The sequence below is a fragment of the Amphiura filiformis genome, chromosome 1 (genome assembly GCF_039555335.1).
Source record: "Amphiura filiformis chromosome 1, Afil_fr2py, whole genome shotgun sequence".
NCBI classification, from domain to species: Eukaryota; Metazoa; Echinodermata; class Ophiuroidea; order Amphilepidida; family Amphiuridae; genus Amphiura; species Amphiura filiformis.
Window position 1 is genome coordinate 65,527,425 of NC_092628.1, and position 16,325 is coordinate 65,543,749.

Sequence of the window (16,325 nt, forward strand, 5' to 3'; positions counted from 1 at the left end):
TTTTTCAAAAATGACAGTAAAATGGTGCGATTTGGTGCATAGCCTTTCGCATAGGCGTAGATCCCGGGGGGATGGGGGGATTTTGCAAAGGGGGGGATGGTCCATACAATCATCCCCCCCAATGTTGACGCCTGATAATAGGTTTCTGACCAAATTAACCTCATATTTGCCCATTTTAGCCCCAAAAGTGCAAATTTTCGCGCGCTTCACGCGCAATCTACTTTAACACCATATTTAATCAGTTTAGCTTCAAAATAGCAAAAATTTTCGCACGCTTCTCGCGCATTTATATCATAAACTAATTCTGTCGCCAAAGGGTGCTGCATTGACTATACTTCAAGATTTTTTTCCAACTTCATCCCCCCCAATGTCAAAAAGAAATCTACGCCACTGGCCTTTCGGGGAAAAATCCTTTAAAAAAACAGCACTAAATTAAAAGCGAACCACTGTGACGTGAAACTCTGATGAAGGGATTTCCTGCATCACCAGGTCAGGGCTCGTATGATATGCGTACAATACACCGGCAACACCACGGTACAAGACGAAAACATTGCAAAGTTACACGAGAAATTCATGACAATCCACGAAATCCACAGCTATCCACTGTTCAATCAAGAAAACAATCCATTGTCATCCTTTCGTAAATATGGCCGATGAAAAGGTAATCATAATAGAAAAGGTCTCTATCGATATAAAAATCATTTAAAGTACGATTTGCTTCACCTATCCTGTTTTTGACCGAGAAAATACATGAATTACTAGGCCTGTAATCTCGATAGCCTTGTCCATGATGATGGATATGCTTGTAAACACACATTGCTAAATTATAAGAGTTTTATTCTTTACTGAGGCTGAGCTGAGTAGCTGTACATACGTACATTGTTCTTGGATCTTGCGCTATACACTATAGCCAAAATAATAAATTCTCGATCATGTCTCAATTCTCATGATCATACATCATGACTGGAGCCTACTCGGGTACGCACAGTTATTTGCGCCGAGCGTACTACGCAAAGACCGGCGCAAACACACATGCACAGCTTTTGAGAATTGACCAATCACACGGTCGTTGCTAGGCAAGGTCGATGTGATGAGATGATAGCGGTGGCAAACTTGAATAACTGATTCACGTTGATTAATGTGTGTTTATTACTCCACGTTATGATTTATTAAAACAACTGTGATTTAATTCTTGTTTCTAGGAAATATATGTAAAAAAGGCAATTTGAACAGGCCTACCGCTGAAATTTTGCGTTGACTGATGTCTCATCTTTTGATCTGCTGTTCTAAATAAAAAATAATGGCGTAGCGTCGCGACACTAAATTTAAAAAGCAGCGATACAATTTAACGCGAAAAATTGCATAAAACGCGAGATTACATGACAGTCAAGGTTCGGTCATGCAGGTCGCGCGATCGTGTTATTCTATGAAAAGTACGCTGACGCAGTTAGGTACATCCTCTCATGATCGAGAATTTGTTATTTTGGCTATAAGGCCAAATAAAAAATAAACATGTTTCACGTCCCCTCCCGCTTCCTTTTTTGAGGTTTCTTCAATTTTTTTATTATTTTTTGAAATTCAGTTATAACTTTTCATAAAATAGGCCTACATGTATGTCTAGGAAGTAGAGATGCTTTCTACATGTACATGTATATAGCCCTGCTTGCTAACACTTTGATAGGTATGTTCATAAAATTTTGAAGTTCAATAATTTTAGCTGAAAGTTCTTTCATTTGAAAGAGAATCAAATTACCTAAACAATAAGGGGTCAATCATGTTTCTAGTGCATATACTTTTGAAGTTACAGACAAAAATAGTGTCACCAAATTGTCCAAAATTTTGTGTGTGAAACTGTGACAGCAGGCACATGTACAATGTACACTACTGTATGTGACCCCAGATGACCTCCTATTCTTTACTGTAAGAAAGCTGTTTTGGATGGTCTTGATTTACACACAAATTGCTTTTTGCGCTTTAACGGCGTCCACTTGGTGGAACATAGATTGCACTATGTGATAGCTTATGAATCCATTATTATGCCAGTACCAACATAAGTCAACATCACTTAGGTTTTGGTTGTCAAAATTAATTTTTAGTAATTTTTTCCATTGAGCCCTACAGTAAAGCCATTTTTTGACTGTACAGGCACATTCCACTTCCCTATGGACGAATAGCGCCACCTATAGTGTGTGATGTGAGCCTGACTAACTTTGAGATAATTAGAGGGGGCCTACCTCTCAGAACAACAAATACAAAGAGGCCTCCTCCTTTTCCCAGGCATTATTGTGTATGCTAAAACAGCTCTAATTATGGGTATTTACACCGATTTTGCGATAAAAAATAAAAAGCCCCCTCCTCCTCCTTTTTTTCAAAAATCCGGACGTGAAACATGTTTTTTATTTTACTTGGCCTAAAACATCACAGAAATAGATGACATCAACCATTGTCAACATGATCGCAATGTCAATGACAATTGTGTGGACTCGCTGGACTGCATGACAGGGGTGGAATTTCGCGGGAGTCTGAGAGTCGACTCTCGCAGAGACTCCCGTAAAATCCTATTGCGAGAGTCCATGTGGACTCTCGCTGGAAATGATCGGATCAGCGAACTTACGTTTAAGTTCAACACCCCTTAAAACTCAAAGCCTGCAAAATATAAAGGAAAAGTCGCCAAAGATGCAATGACATATCATCATCATCATCATCATCATCATCATCAATGACATATATGGAAGTGAGAGTATGATGACACATATATTAAAAACTTAATTTTGTTAGTTTATTTGTTAGTTTGTTTGTTTGAATGCATTTTACGTAGGCCTACATATAATACCTTTTGGACTCCGTAAGATTGTACAACGAGAATCCATTTACGGGAATCCATGGACTCTCGCAAAACTCTCTTGCGAGAATCCACTTGGACTCCTGTGGCACTTTACGAAATTCCACCCCTGCATGACCATCACTGTCATGACTGTTAATGTTATGTTTTACTTTACCCTAACACCCATAATTACCACAAAATACCACGATGAAAACCACTGCGCATGCATGAATCACACGACATGTGTGATGTGTCTATAGCTAAAATAATAGTTTCTTGTGTGGGGATTATGCACTTTCAGTTTCCCACATGTGTGAATGGGAATTGGATTGCGCACTTTCTCAATGTTTAGCAGTCTATAATATCGAATTGATTAATTAGAATTAAACAATTCATTAATGTTAGCACTGGGTGGTAGCCATTACTGCCAGTAGACAGGAAGTCTAGAAAGTTGACCTCAACGCTGTAGTGTAGGTGGTCTTCCTGTACTTTTGAATGGGACAGCAGTAACCTTGGGCATTTTTTAGACCAAAATTTTGGATTTTTCAGATTTTTTTCTAAGTTTGTGAGAGCATTTAACAAGACTATCCGTCGATGGATTTTTATTTCCGTCGGTAGATATTTTTTAAATTAAGTTTTTCATAACATATTAAAAAGGCGGAGACCCCTAATGTATAATAAATTAGCTAGGTAAGTTTTGAGTAACCTTGATGAAAATTATCAAAAAAGTGCCTATTCTTTTGTATGTGTACAGTACATCACCTGTCACTTGAAAGTCTTGTAACGTGTCTAATGGCGCTGCCCATGGCCACTCGATGAATTGTTTAATTCGAATTAATCAATTCGATATTATAGACTGTTTAGTGAGCATATTTCTCCAATATTTTGAGAAGTTGACGTCGAATTTTCTATTTTAGGCCAAGTAAAAAATAAAACATGTTTCACGTCCTGGTTTTCAAAAAAAAAAGGAGGAAGAGGGGCTTTTTATTTTCTATTTTTTATCACAAAATTGGTGTAAATACCCATACTTAGAGCTGTTTTAGCGTACAATCCGGACATACAATAATGCCTGGAAAAAGGAGGAGGCCCTTTTTTATTTGTTGTTCTGAGAGTTACACCCCTCTAATGATCACAAAACCTTCCTAAACTGTTTATTGTATATTAGCAAGGCTATAGAAAACATCCCAACTTCCTAGACATATTTTTTGAAAAGTTATATCTGAATTTAAAAAAATAAAAATTTATTTGAGAAAACCTCAAAAAAGGAAGCGGAGGGGACGTGAAACATGTTTATTTTTTTATTTGGCCTTATATTGTTTGGCAATAATGTCTTTTGCCAATAGTATGTTTAAGGGGGTACTACACCCCTGCCCAATTTTGTGCCTATTTTTGCATTTTTCTCAAAAATTATAGCGCATTGGGTACAATTAAGATGTGTATATTATAGGGGCAAGGACTACAACTCAGGGTTCGATTTAGAAAATAAAATTTACATGCACAACTCGGATTTTTTCCTCAAAATGGGCTGAACAGTGTTCGATTTAGAGGGGTTTTACATGCACAAATGCATGTAACTTTGGCTCTGTGCATGTAGAATTTTGCCTGTGCATGCAAAATTTTGTGTTATTCAGCCCATTTTGAGGAAAAAATCCGAGTTGTGCATGTAAATTTTATTTTCTAAATCGAACCCTGGGGCTGAATAACACAAAATTTTGCATGCACAGGCAAAATTCTACATGCACAGAGCCAAAGTTACATGCATTTGTGCATGTAAAACCCCTCTAAATCGAACACTGCTACAACTGCTGCAATGGAAATTTTATTTCAGCACAGACAACAGTTGTGGAGTTACAGTCAAAAATGAGGGAAAACCAATATTTGATCAATAAATCAATTTCTACTTGCTTTGAGTTGCTGAATTTTCAGTACAGTAGTTGTAGTCCTTGCCCCTATAATATACATATCTTACTTGTCACCAATGTGCTATAATTTTTGAGAAAAATGCAAAAATAGGCACAAAATCGGCCAGGGGTGTAGTACCCCCTTAAAGTTGCAATTTCGTGTTTTTGATCACAATTTTGTGTTTCCCTATGTCAAGGTCATGACCCAAGAGAACGTATCCTTAATATTTAGGAAGATAATCATGAATGGCACCGCCACATGAAATTTAGGCTTTCACCTTTTTGTTTGACAGTTGCACCTAGATTTTGTAATTTCAGGAAGAGACTGAGCAAGAGGTAATTAATTCTGTGTATTTATGTTTTCTTTTTCAGCATGAAGAACCAGGCCCAAACAGCCCTGATGTTCATTTTGAGCCTCTGGTTAAGTTAGCACCTATAGATATTAAAACACTAGAAGAAGATGAAGAAGAATTATTCAAAATGTAAGTTGCAGTTAAATTTGGATTTTTTTTTCTCATTTGCCTCTTGCAAGACTTGCATGTGTGCCAAGCTTTTTTAAGCAGCATTACAGACATGGTGCAACATTCGTATTGGCTGGCGCCTTGTCCATTTGAATTGTGATGAAGCAGCATCCAGAGACAATCCGGCTATTCTAGTGCGATGACCTCGTTATTTTCCACCCACTGGAAGTTAAAATTCAAATATGGTCGGAAGGAAATTCTCGCAAGCGCTACGCGCTCATTTTCGGAAAATTTTCACAGAGTTTTGATTAATAAAACCAAACAAAACATTGAAGGTCTGGATAAATTTAAAGCTATTCTAACCCCCCTATTTGAAACAGATTTCACAGGCAATTAATAATATCATTGTTTATTGGTTACTTGGACTTGCAGGAGGGCCAAATTATTTCGATATGACTCCTCATTAGACCCACCAGAATGGAAGGAAAGGGGAACCGGTGATGTGAAATTACTCAAACACAAAACTGGAGACAGTAGAATACGATTGCTAATGAGAAGAGATAAGGCGTACAAAGTCTGTGCTAATCATTATGGTAAGTTGGTATGCTCTGTTATTATGTTGCAGTTAGGCTTAGTAATTGCAAATATTTAGATTGAGGCCAAAATAGTATTTTTGTTTCAAAGGTGGGTTACCTAATAATTGACAGCCTCATCCCCTAACTTTACCCCATAAAAATGCACATAACTTGGAATATTAAATGTATGGGTGATAGGGCGCAAAGTGAAGTAGAAAACTTGATGTGTTACCTTCGGATCACACCTTAAACTTTCAACATAGAGGAAAATGTAAAGCATGCTTTGTGATAGTTGAGTCCTTAAGTGTGGGTGCACTATGTGGTTGTCGTGCCCAGTTGTTGTACAAGTTGAATATGACAACTGCACTCTGCCCATGACAACCAGTGCTGGTTTCATGCTGTCATGCTGTTTTGAAATTAAGAACATGTTCAATGGTTTAAAAAGGAGGAAGATTACAGGGGTGCTTATAATTCTATTTTTACAGAAGGGCTTATTTTTTCAATAGGTAAAAGGTTTTTTCACTTCCATAACTTCCAAATCTGCTTATTTTTTACCAATAAGTAGGGAATTATGAAGTTTATATGCCCCTGGACTGAAAAACAACAATAATATAAGTATAACATTGATAGCGGTGAAAGCTAAATAAATGTTAAGTCTTGTGCCGGGATGATTTAAGTCGGCAACTAAAGAGTTACCATTATTCTTTGACAACAAATTGATTATTAAATGTCATTTTATGTTCACAGTTCAAACTAATATGTCATTAAAACCTAGCAGTGGGAGTGACAGAGCATGGGTATGGAATACTCCGGCAGATTTTGCTGATGAAGAAGCTAGACCAGAAACTCTCGCTATCAGATTTGCAAATGCTGAAAGTAAGTTTGTTTGTTTTCTTTTTGTATTTAGAGCTGCACTTTGAATAAACAGTATTGTTCCTAATAAATGCCCCCCATAATTTTTTCAATGCAAAAAGTGACCAAATTGTAGAAATTTCAATGCCATATCATATTAAAAATGTCATTTCCTGGCTTTCAATTCATGATCGCTAAATTGCATGGAAAAACTTCCATCCAGTTCATTGCCAAATTACTGTAGAATTTCACTAAGTAAATCACATACTTGAAAAAAATGCATGTTGTTTGATCGTATTCCTGTGCAGACAGCAAGATCCCAAAGGACTTTCTCCAATGCAGCTTTTCCCTACATTGCCAACTAATTTACCATACAATTTTCATATTAATTTTCCCAACAGATGCACAGAAATTCAAGGACAAATTTGAAGAATGTCAAAAGGCTGTAACTGGTAAGTGAACGTACTTGCATGTACCGTAACCACTTTGGTATAAGCCCACCCCTCGATGGCAGATTTCACTTCAAAATTGGGGGTGGGCTTATAACCAGGTTGAATTTAAAAATAAGAACAATCTCCCCCCATTTGTTTATGCCCAATGTAACAGGAATTTCTATCATCTATGTCAATTTCTTAAAATTAGTGTGGAATGTTATTTATCAACTGATATTTTTTTATATTTGTTCTTAAATATGAGAGCAAAGCATTGATTTGATTCAAGAACTTGGCCAAAATTTAGTACTGGGCTTATAGCTGATTGCACCCTTGTTCCCAGAATGTTTTGAAAAAAGGGGGTGGGCTTATACCCGGGTGGTTACGGTATTTTACCATTTATATCTTGGTTATTACCATTTGAAGCAGCACTGTAAATTGTTAGTTGTACAGGTAAGCTAGGATTTCAAAATTGCCCACCCATGTGTATATGGTGGTCAGTGAATAATAGAAAATAGATCTGGACAAAAGATTTATTTTTTGGTTCGGTAGGGGATGTGCAGAGATGCCAACTCTCCCGATTTAGGCCCCCAATTTTGGCCCCCGCCTCCCGATTTTGTCCACAAATCTGCTGATTTTTTGATATTTACATTACAATAATAAATAATTATTTTGCGTGTCTGTTACCATCTGGATTTCAATAAATAGGCATGAGAATTCCCGCTTTTTGTAATCAAAATTGACCTCTCCGAGTTCAATGTGAATCCGATGTAAAAATGGGGGGTAGGGGTGGAGGACCCTCGGGTCACACATATACACGACAAATTCATCTCTTAATCGCCCTATACACACAGCTACATGGACAAAATCTCTCTTATTCTCCCTCTGTACAGCTCTTCACAGACAAATTCATCTCAATCTCCCTTTCACACGTTCAAATTCATCTCTTAATCTCCCTCCTTTACAGAAATGCGGACGATTTCATCTCTTAGTCTCCAAACACGTGAATTCTGTAAACAACTTTCCAATCAAGATGGGATACTTCAATTAGCAGGTTGGTCAATATTTTGGGGCTATGATTATTCAATTGATTAACCAAAATTGTAAATTGTTTAATTTGACATTACATATTAAACTCAATTCTCATTAGTCAGTATGCATTAATATTGGATGCAAAAAACATGTTGATACTGCGGTACTACTGCCTTAAAAATTTGCTATGCAAAGTTTCAAATTGCTATGGTATGGTCAAAATATTATTTGAATTCAAATGAACCTCTGAAGTGTATAAAAGCCTAGGGCTTCGGCTTTGCCCCCTCGACCCACACCCCATCTCCCACCATGGAGGACGAGAGCTCAGCTCGCTACGCTTTGCAATCCTCCCTATTTTCAAAATCTCAATGTTGGCATCTCTGGATGAGCTCCAGAAACATGGCATTTACTTTTGGAAGCTGGAAGTTTTGTTTTTTTAATTTCAATATGTTTTGCTGAACATTGAATCAAGAATAAAATGTTTTACATACTATAATTTGATTTCCATATTGTACTATAGAAGACAGTCAAGACACAGAGAAGACGCCAAACGAAAACGGTGACAAATCTGCAGATGAAGTTGCAAAGAAATTAGGTGAGATGTCTGTCAAAGAATCCCAGGACCAAGCAGAAGAGAAAAAATCGGAAACTAGTGGGGAGACAAATGGGGACAAACCAGAAGAGAAAACTGAGGAGAAAACTGATGTAAAAGAAGAAAGTGTAACAACACCAAAGAAAGATGAAGAGAGTAAAGATGGTGGTACTGAAAAGACTGAATCAAAAGATTGATGCTTGTATGCTATTAATTATGGTTAATATTATTCTGTATTTACATGTACCTACATATTTTAACTGTGATGGTTATTTTATCCACCACAACAATCATCTTTTATAAGATGGATAAACAGACATCTGCCTCAATCTTCAAAAATTTAGGAGAGAAAATATTTTGCCATGTTAGCATATCTAACTTGAAGGAAAATAACTTGCCCTTGGATTCCTTGTTACACGATATACATTACCGTAAACGTTTGCCTAATGGCGCACCTGGGCTCCTTTGTCTTGGGGAAAATTTCATGTACAAATAGAGAGCTCCCTCTAAAAATCCCAACAAGAATTAATGGTACCTGGCTACCTGCCCTTATTTGCTGGTGGGATTTTTATGGGAGGGCACTTTTAGTTTGTGTCTAAAATTCCAGTTATGTCAAGGGAGCCCATAGCGCCATAATGTGAACGTTAACGGTATATGCTTTTGGTAATATCTCTTTACTGAGTGTGTGTAATATGGAATCTTTATATCACAGTACCATGCACACTTCAACAACCCTTTATCCAAGTAGAGATGTTCACAATCTTGGTCATCTTTCTGGCACTTGGTCAAGTACAGCAACCTTTTTAGAAAAACTATAAAGTTTTATCCACAAAATGTGACTGGGCTTCATTTTTGTCCCCATCATGTAAACTTGTATGTATGTGTGTACATCTGTGTATATCAATTGGCCAACAATTTGTACTGAAGTAATTGCTTGTTGTTGAAGATTCAAATCATATTAGGTCTGCTGAGTGTGTATATGCAGAAAAAGTGATGTGATTAGTCTAAATGAGTCGTATATAATAACATGTCCAAATGAAGAATGTCGTTTGTATCTCGTTCAGCAACATGAAAATGATTACCTGTATAGTATAATTATATCAATGTAATGAACCACAGGACCAATATTCATGGGGTTTTCAGCATTGTGAATTCAAATAAAAAGCTGACACCGATGTTGCTAGGTTGCATAACATGAACTGCAATCAGGGCTGTATTATAACCTTTTCAACACCAGACAGTTGGGTATGTAGTTAAAGAAAGTCAACCATACTACAAAAATAACCCATTTTTTACCCTGATGTGGCAGTGACGTTACTGCAAATTTCATTGGGCACCGCTGCAAATTGCTATCATTCGCTCAAATTCTTTTACACGGTGTATGCTTCATTGATTTCTACTAGATTTCAACAGCAAGGGACTCTAGCCTCGAATGTGAAGCTATTGGTTTGCAAATTCGTGGCTAGACTTCTTGAGTAACACCTGCTATCATAGTGCTATGTTGCCCTCTCCCTGGTTGATAGGGTTGTTAAAGCCCTGACTTCAGTGGCAATCTTTTGTGAAAATCCATTGAGATTGAATTGACAGTTTCTAATAGCCGTTTCAATTCTGGAGAGATTTAAATGAATTTTCAGGTAAAACTGCTAGAAATAGTTGTTCAAAACTCCAGATCTGATAGCTATGGACTGAGCTTTTCATACATAGAATCATCTGCAAATTCACGAAATTGGAAGTAATTTTTTGTACTACTTTTCATGTTTGTACTAGTACGTTTAAATGCAGCAGGGGTGTGAGAGTTAAAAGTTAAAGTCAGACTTTTATTTTGATTTTAGCTCTTTTTCTGCACTTGCCCTGCACAAAAGTAAAGGAGTTTACCATATTTCAGTTTTTCAGACTTAATACCTGTTTTCAGACTTTTCATGTCAGTTTTAAGACTTTTGCTATCTGTGGTCACTCACACCTCTGATGTAGATACAAATGATAGCAAACAGGATGTGAAAATGCCTATAATAGAAACTTATTAACAATTATGTCAGGGTCATGAATCAAACATGATCTCCCTGTTGAGATTTTCAATTGAAACTAAATTTGTGATAATGTAACTTTTTTATGGTCAATATTGTACAAAAGTGAGGAGTGAATTATGCAAGGGGTCTCAAAATGAAAGTTTGCATTCAGATCAATTGATGAAATAAGTTACATGGAGGCACAAGAAATTGGGAAAAGCAAGTTGCTGCAAAAACACATGTAGCATCCTCTACTAAGTTGTCTTGGACAAGAAAGTTACACAAGCACTTCTATTTTTGTCAGATGTGTAAGATATCTTTTGGCTATCAGGATTTAGAGAAACCTGGTAATCAATGAATTCAAAATTAAGCATGAAAGGAATTGCATAAATCAGTTGAATTGTGTAATTTATATAATTGATTGCTATTGGGACTGTGGGATGTTTCATGAGCAGCTTTGTATCCATCCCTTCCTTAGGTTTAGATTATTCATAATGCCATAGATATTGCATATGGTTTTCTTACATCCACATGATGAAAAGTGTATTTATAAGTGAACAAACCAAAAGCTAATTTTGCAAGGGAAAGAGGGTGTTCAGAATGCCAACTAAATTGAATTCCCTCATTGTGTACTCTGTGGTGTTATATATACCCACTTTCGGTTTCATTACAGATCTAGGGAAAGACGAGGTAAACTATGAAACAAATTTAACTGTTTATAGGGCTTCAATTATCTTGTGATTGGTTTTCTAATGTAAATATGGTATCTATTTATTAGTCCAGAAATAGCGAAGGAGAATACACACTCCCTTGCGCCCTGTATATTGGTGCCATAAGCAGGGAGGAGGGAAATTATGTGTCCTTCCCAATACAGGCTGTATCAAAATGATTGGTACCCATCAATTTTGTCGTCTAATGAAATGCCTGCATTTGCCAAATTCAACATTAGATGTTCTTGAAATGACGACAATTGATAGTTTTATGATCCTTTTAACTGTACAAATTAGGTCGATGTTATGCTGTATTTTGAAGTGGCAGTCTTGACCATGCTCACTGGATCTTGGTGGGTACCAATCATTTTGATACACCCTGTAGCATGTGGAAACAAACAAAAATAAGTGCATCAAATCTTATGATAAATAAACATTTGTGTCTCTCCTTTGATGCAATCACTGTCTGGCCATGCAACATCAAATTGTACATACAGTCTGCAAGTGTCACAGCTCCAAATTTACTCCAGGTAAAACACAAATACCCAAATTTTTCCTCCATGCCAGAATAAAGATAGCGATTCTCCTTCTATATCTGTGATTCGGCCATGCAAACAAGACATGGGAGGGTTCAGCTCACCAGGACTACTAAGATTCAATTTTTCAATGTTTTCTAAACGTGTCCATAAAGATGAATGGTAAATAATTCCACATTGGTATTTGTAGCAGGTGATTATTTAATTTGTTTGTAATGTGATCAATCAGACAAGTCACATGTTGCAAATAAATATTCAATCTATTAATTATGGCTAAAGTTTTAAACACTGCATTGTGAAGAAACCTTATCTAAATTGAATTGGAAGAGTTTAGAAGTGTCCCTTATCAAAATCAGAAGAACCTTCATAGTCATATGAACTGCATCTTGGTTTAATTATAAGTCAGTACTATACCTGTTAAGGTGACTGCACTCTCAGAAATGCATTTAATTAACAGTGCTGTAACCTTTTTTTTAATTATTCATGCAAGATGTATAAAAGTATACAATTGAAGAAATAAATTAGCCAAGTAATCTTGGTTTTTTTTATATCAATAATTTAATATGGGCAATATTCAAAAAATTGTCATAAATCTGTTCCACCTCATTCCCTGGACTTAAGATTAGGTTGTTAGCATTTTACTTTGAAAAAATCAATATAACAGGCTAGTGTTTATGCCCCTTCAGTGAACATAGGGACTAATTCCACCCAGAAATTGTGAATTTGCCTATAATATGTTTTGTTTGTAATTTTCTCCAAAATTATTATTCTTACCCCAAATTTGGGTTTATATTTAGATTTTCTGTCTAATGTCCTTTCTAAAAATGTTTATATCTTGCACAAATAAGAAGTTACATCACATTAAATTAATGCATTTCTGGAAGTGCAGTCACCTAGAGGATCCATTACATAGCATTTCTCCAGTTTGAGGATAGGATGGGGATACCGTCGTATGAAAATATTTTAATCTATGGACCATTTCTTTGATTGGCACCTCCTGCCATTGATTGCACCAAGATATTGCATTATATAGGGTAGCGAAATGGCGGTCAAGAAGGGCATCACATGATTATTTCGTTATTTTATAATCACATATACCCTTCTTGACCTCGCTTTTGTTTTGTAGTATGTGATATCAACAGCAGGAAGGTGTCAATTATAGGAATGGTCTATTTGATTCTCACTGGAGAGATGCAGCAAAGAAAAAATAAAACAAAAAGGCCAGGCTCATGGATTACATGTATCTAAAAACCTCAGGGTGTTATTTATAAAAGTAGAAAAAATCTGAGGAAAGACATGCCCACCTTGCACCGTAAAAATATATCAATGACACCCATTTGTATTTTTATAAGAGACCAATGTTAAAATACACACAGGATTGGAAAAAATCGTGTTTGATTTCCAATAAATAAAAAGAAAATTGCATCAGCTTTTTGCTGCAACCTCAGCATACACTAACACGGGGTTTCCAAGTCATATTTGCCTGCAGACCACAGAGGGCCAAAATCATTTCAATGATTTGTGCTTGATGGCCAAATACACCTTGGTTTGCTGTACATTTCAGAGCTTAAGGTATGCATAATGTGAAAGAACCCCTGCACTAACTAGCTAAGAGGTGTATGCAGAGTGTAGATGTATTCAGCCATGTTCTACACATGACATCCTCTATGCACTGCGCATCCACCTCTGCTAAACCTTTTAACTAACTACATCCACACTGTACAGCATGTATCAAATTATGTGTTAATAAGAAATCAAGCTGGTGCTAGCTGTAATGTACCCTATATGGCATAGGTCCCAAGTTATATATAATAACACTAGTGTTGCTTACTATCAAAATGCATCTAAAAATTGCAATATTCTTGATAATGTTGCTTCTTTCGGTTTGGACCTGAGAGTAACATTACGGTCCTCTGTGGAATGGGATGAAGGCTTTTTCAAAGGAATTTTACAAAAGGCGAATTTGTGACAATTGGCATAGCTGATAGATCTGATGAAAATTATAGAATTTTGATTTCCCAAGCCTGAAAGGCGATATTTTGGGAAGTCGCAGATGAATAAGAATATTGTTGGGTCAGGTTGCGGTCAAACTGTATCAGCTTGGGACTGGTCCACCACAGATCCAATATCTGTGGGTCCACACAGCTAGGTTAGGGCAGGTTTATTGGAATTGGTACTGGATTTAAATTTTATTGTCTGAAGGCTTTATACCTAAAAGGCAGCCAGACCTGTCTTAACCTGTGTTCTTATCAGCTTAGTGTTTGAATGATGAATAATTTACAAAGGGAAAACTGCTTAATACTAGGCATTACCATGCTAGTATTTGGTATGTACATGTATTTATATGAAAGTGAAACACAAGCTTTGATAATTATAACTGGCACAATTAATTAGGATGTCAACTTTAGGTCACATCACTTGTATTAAACAGATGTACTCCATTGTGGCTTGAATAAAATGTTGATAATAAATCTTTTGCAACTTTTGTTTACTTGCAATATTCTTACAAAGAAAGTGTGACAAATATCAACTGAATTGAACTTGACCGTAAATTCAGGCATCAATATAGGCCAAGGTCAATAGACCTGTTTCCGGAATCCTTATGACCAGTGTTCGAAATAAGCACTTATCCTCTTGTCCAAAAATCACTGAGGACAACCATAATGAGCTATGTACTTACCCCTGGACAACCACTATATTTTGCATCCAAAACCATGATTTATACAAGTAAAATGAATTAAACTTGACTTGTCATATTTGATTGTAATTTGTCTAGATGGATGGGCCACTGCTACTAGCACACAGTATTATATGCTATGTGGTAACTTGTATTACTAATTAATAATAATTATTATTATTATTAACTTGTTCAGCATGTCCACTTCTGAATATTTTTAATTAACCATTTCACTGTGAGTTAACCAATGGTGCCAGTGCTTGAGGGAAGTTGAGATTCGCATTCATCAGAATGGTGAATTTTGAAACTTACACTGGTTTACCAATTTGTAGCTATGGATTTTCCAGAGCACAGAACATCAAACAAATTTGATTTTTTGCACTCAAAAATATGACGCATTTTGGAGACAACTGAAATGATTTGAGGACAAGGAGAATTCATACTTTAGTTGTCCTCGGGACAACCTCCATTTTCCCCTTATTTCGAACACTGCATATGACCATAGTAGAAATTTCATTGTGAATGAACTTCGCTGCCAACAGTGTGACGATTGTCCGCGTACACTGTAATGAATGTGTCCGTACTGCGGAAGTGAATCTACTCGTAATTGGTTAGTATTTTTAGTAAGCAGCCAAGAGTCATGTGTTCTTTTTGTATTTTGAAATATGATCGCATACAACTGTTGGCAGCTGTGTTCATATGAATGAAATTTGTACTAGAGTGGAATACATTGGTATGCTTTTACCCTTTGTTAAAGTGCGTATCTATTATCTATTCCAAAAACAAGTTTAACTCCATTCGAAGAGAATAATTATTACATTACAAGTTGACACTCGTTTTTTTTTTGTTCATATTTCTCCTGAAAAAAGACGAATTTTGTTGGGAAAATGCTGGTTTTCACAGCCCTTTTTAGCGTTCGAAGCGAAATTGATTTCCAATGCAGTAGACTGATGACGTACACTATATGAACAGTTCACGAGCAGTACATACACATGAGCTCTCGGAGAGCTCTTTTGATGTTCATTGATGTATGTAATGCTGACCTTCATCACAAGAAATTGGGAAGGGACAACAAAAGGTTAGTTCCTGGGCCATGGAAATTGGTTATTTGCATAATAAATACAATATTCATTATTGATATATCATGCTCAAATTCTGCTCCTACGGTGAAATTGATCTAAAATATTTTTTAATTTTATTTTTTGTCCCCCACACATCTGTGGGGCTTATGTTATCATCCAGATGGTTGCCTGCCTGGTTGTTTGTTTGGCTGTTCGGGCGGAAGCAAATTCATTAATCCACTCTGCAGCTCCAACGCAGTAATTGATCAACTTTAAACTTGGTATGGGGATAGGATGTGGTAGGCTGACCTGCTGTATACTTTTGTGTCATGTTATTTGCACATTTTTGAATATTAATGAGCTTAAAATTTGTATATACTGCCTACGTTTTCATTAATCCATTCTGCAGCTTAAACGCAGTAACTTGGTATTGTGATGGTATATAGTGGCCTAATATGCTGTTTAGTTTTGTGGCATGTTATTTGCATATTTATGAATATTATCATCTTATGTTATCATCCAGATGGTTGCCTGCCTGGTTTGTTTGGCTGTTCGGGCAGAAGGAAATTCATTAATCCACTCTGCAACTTAAACACAATAACCGATCAACTTCAAACTTGGTTTGGTGATTGGATATGCTGGCCTGGTGTGCTGTATAGTTTTGTGT

The 16,325-nt window shown here is 36.4% G+C and overlaps 1 protein-coding gene across 2 annotated transcripts; it reads left to right on the top strand.

Moving 5' to 3' along the window:
• The first annotated feature begins 518 nt into the window (after positions 1–518).
• Positions 519–14,391, top strand: LOC140151171 (ran-specific GTPase-activating protein-like). Of its 2 annotated transcripts, XM_072173406.1 has the most exons (7): positions 519–661; positions 5,098–5,207; positions 5,619–5,779; positions 6,509–6,637; positions 7,015–7,065; positions 8,012–8,098; positions 8,597–14,391. In XM_072173406.1, exons 1-7 carry the CDS (start codon positions 647–649, stop codon positions 8,863–8,865), a joined length of 822 nt encoding a protein of 273 aa, XP_072029507.1. In that variant the 5' UTR covers positions 519–646; the 3' UTR covers positions 8,866–14,391. The 2 variants fall into 2 exon arrangements, with proteins under 2 accessions (XP_072029507.1, XP_072029519.1); XM_072173418.1 differs by lacking the exon at positions 8,012–8,098.
• The last annotated feature ends 1,934 nt before the right edge of the window (positions 14,392–16,325 follow it).

What these genes read in the sequence shown, in the direction of transcription:
- LOC140151171 (XM_072173406.1), top strand. An exon ending in GAAGAAGAATTATTCAAAAT is followed by an intron (nt 5,208 to 5,618) that starts GTAAGTTGCAGT and finishes TTGGACTTGCAG; the next exon opens with GAGGGCCAAATTATTTCGAT. An exon ending in ATGTCAAAAGGCTGTAACTG is followed by an intron (nt 7,066 to 8,011) that starts GTAAGTGAACGT and finishes CCTCCTTTACAG; the next exon opens with AAATGCGGACGATTTCATCT.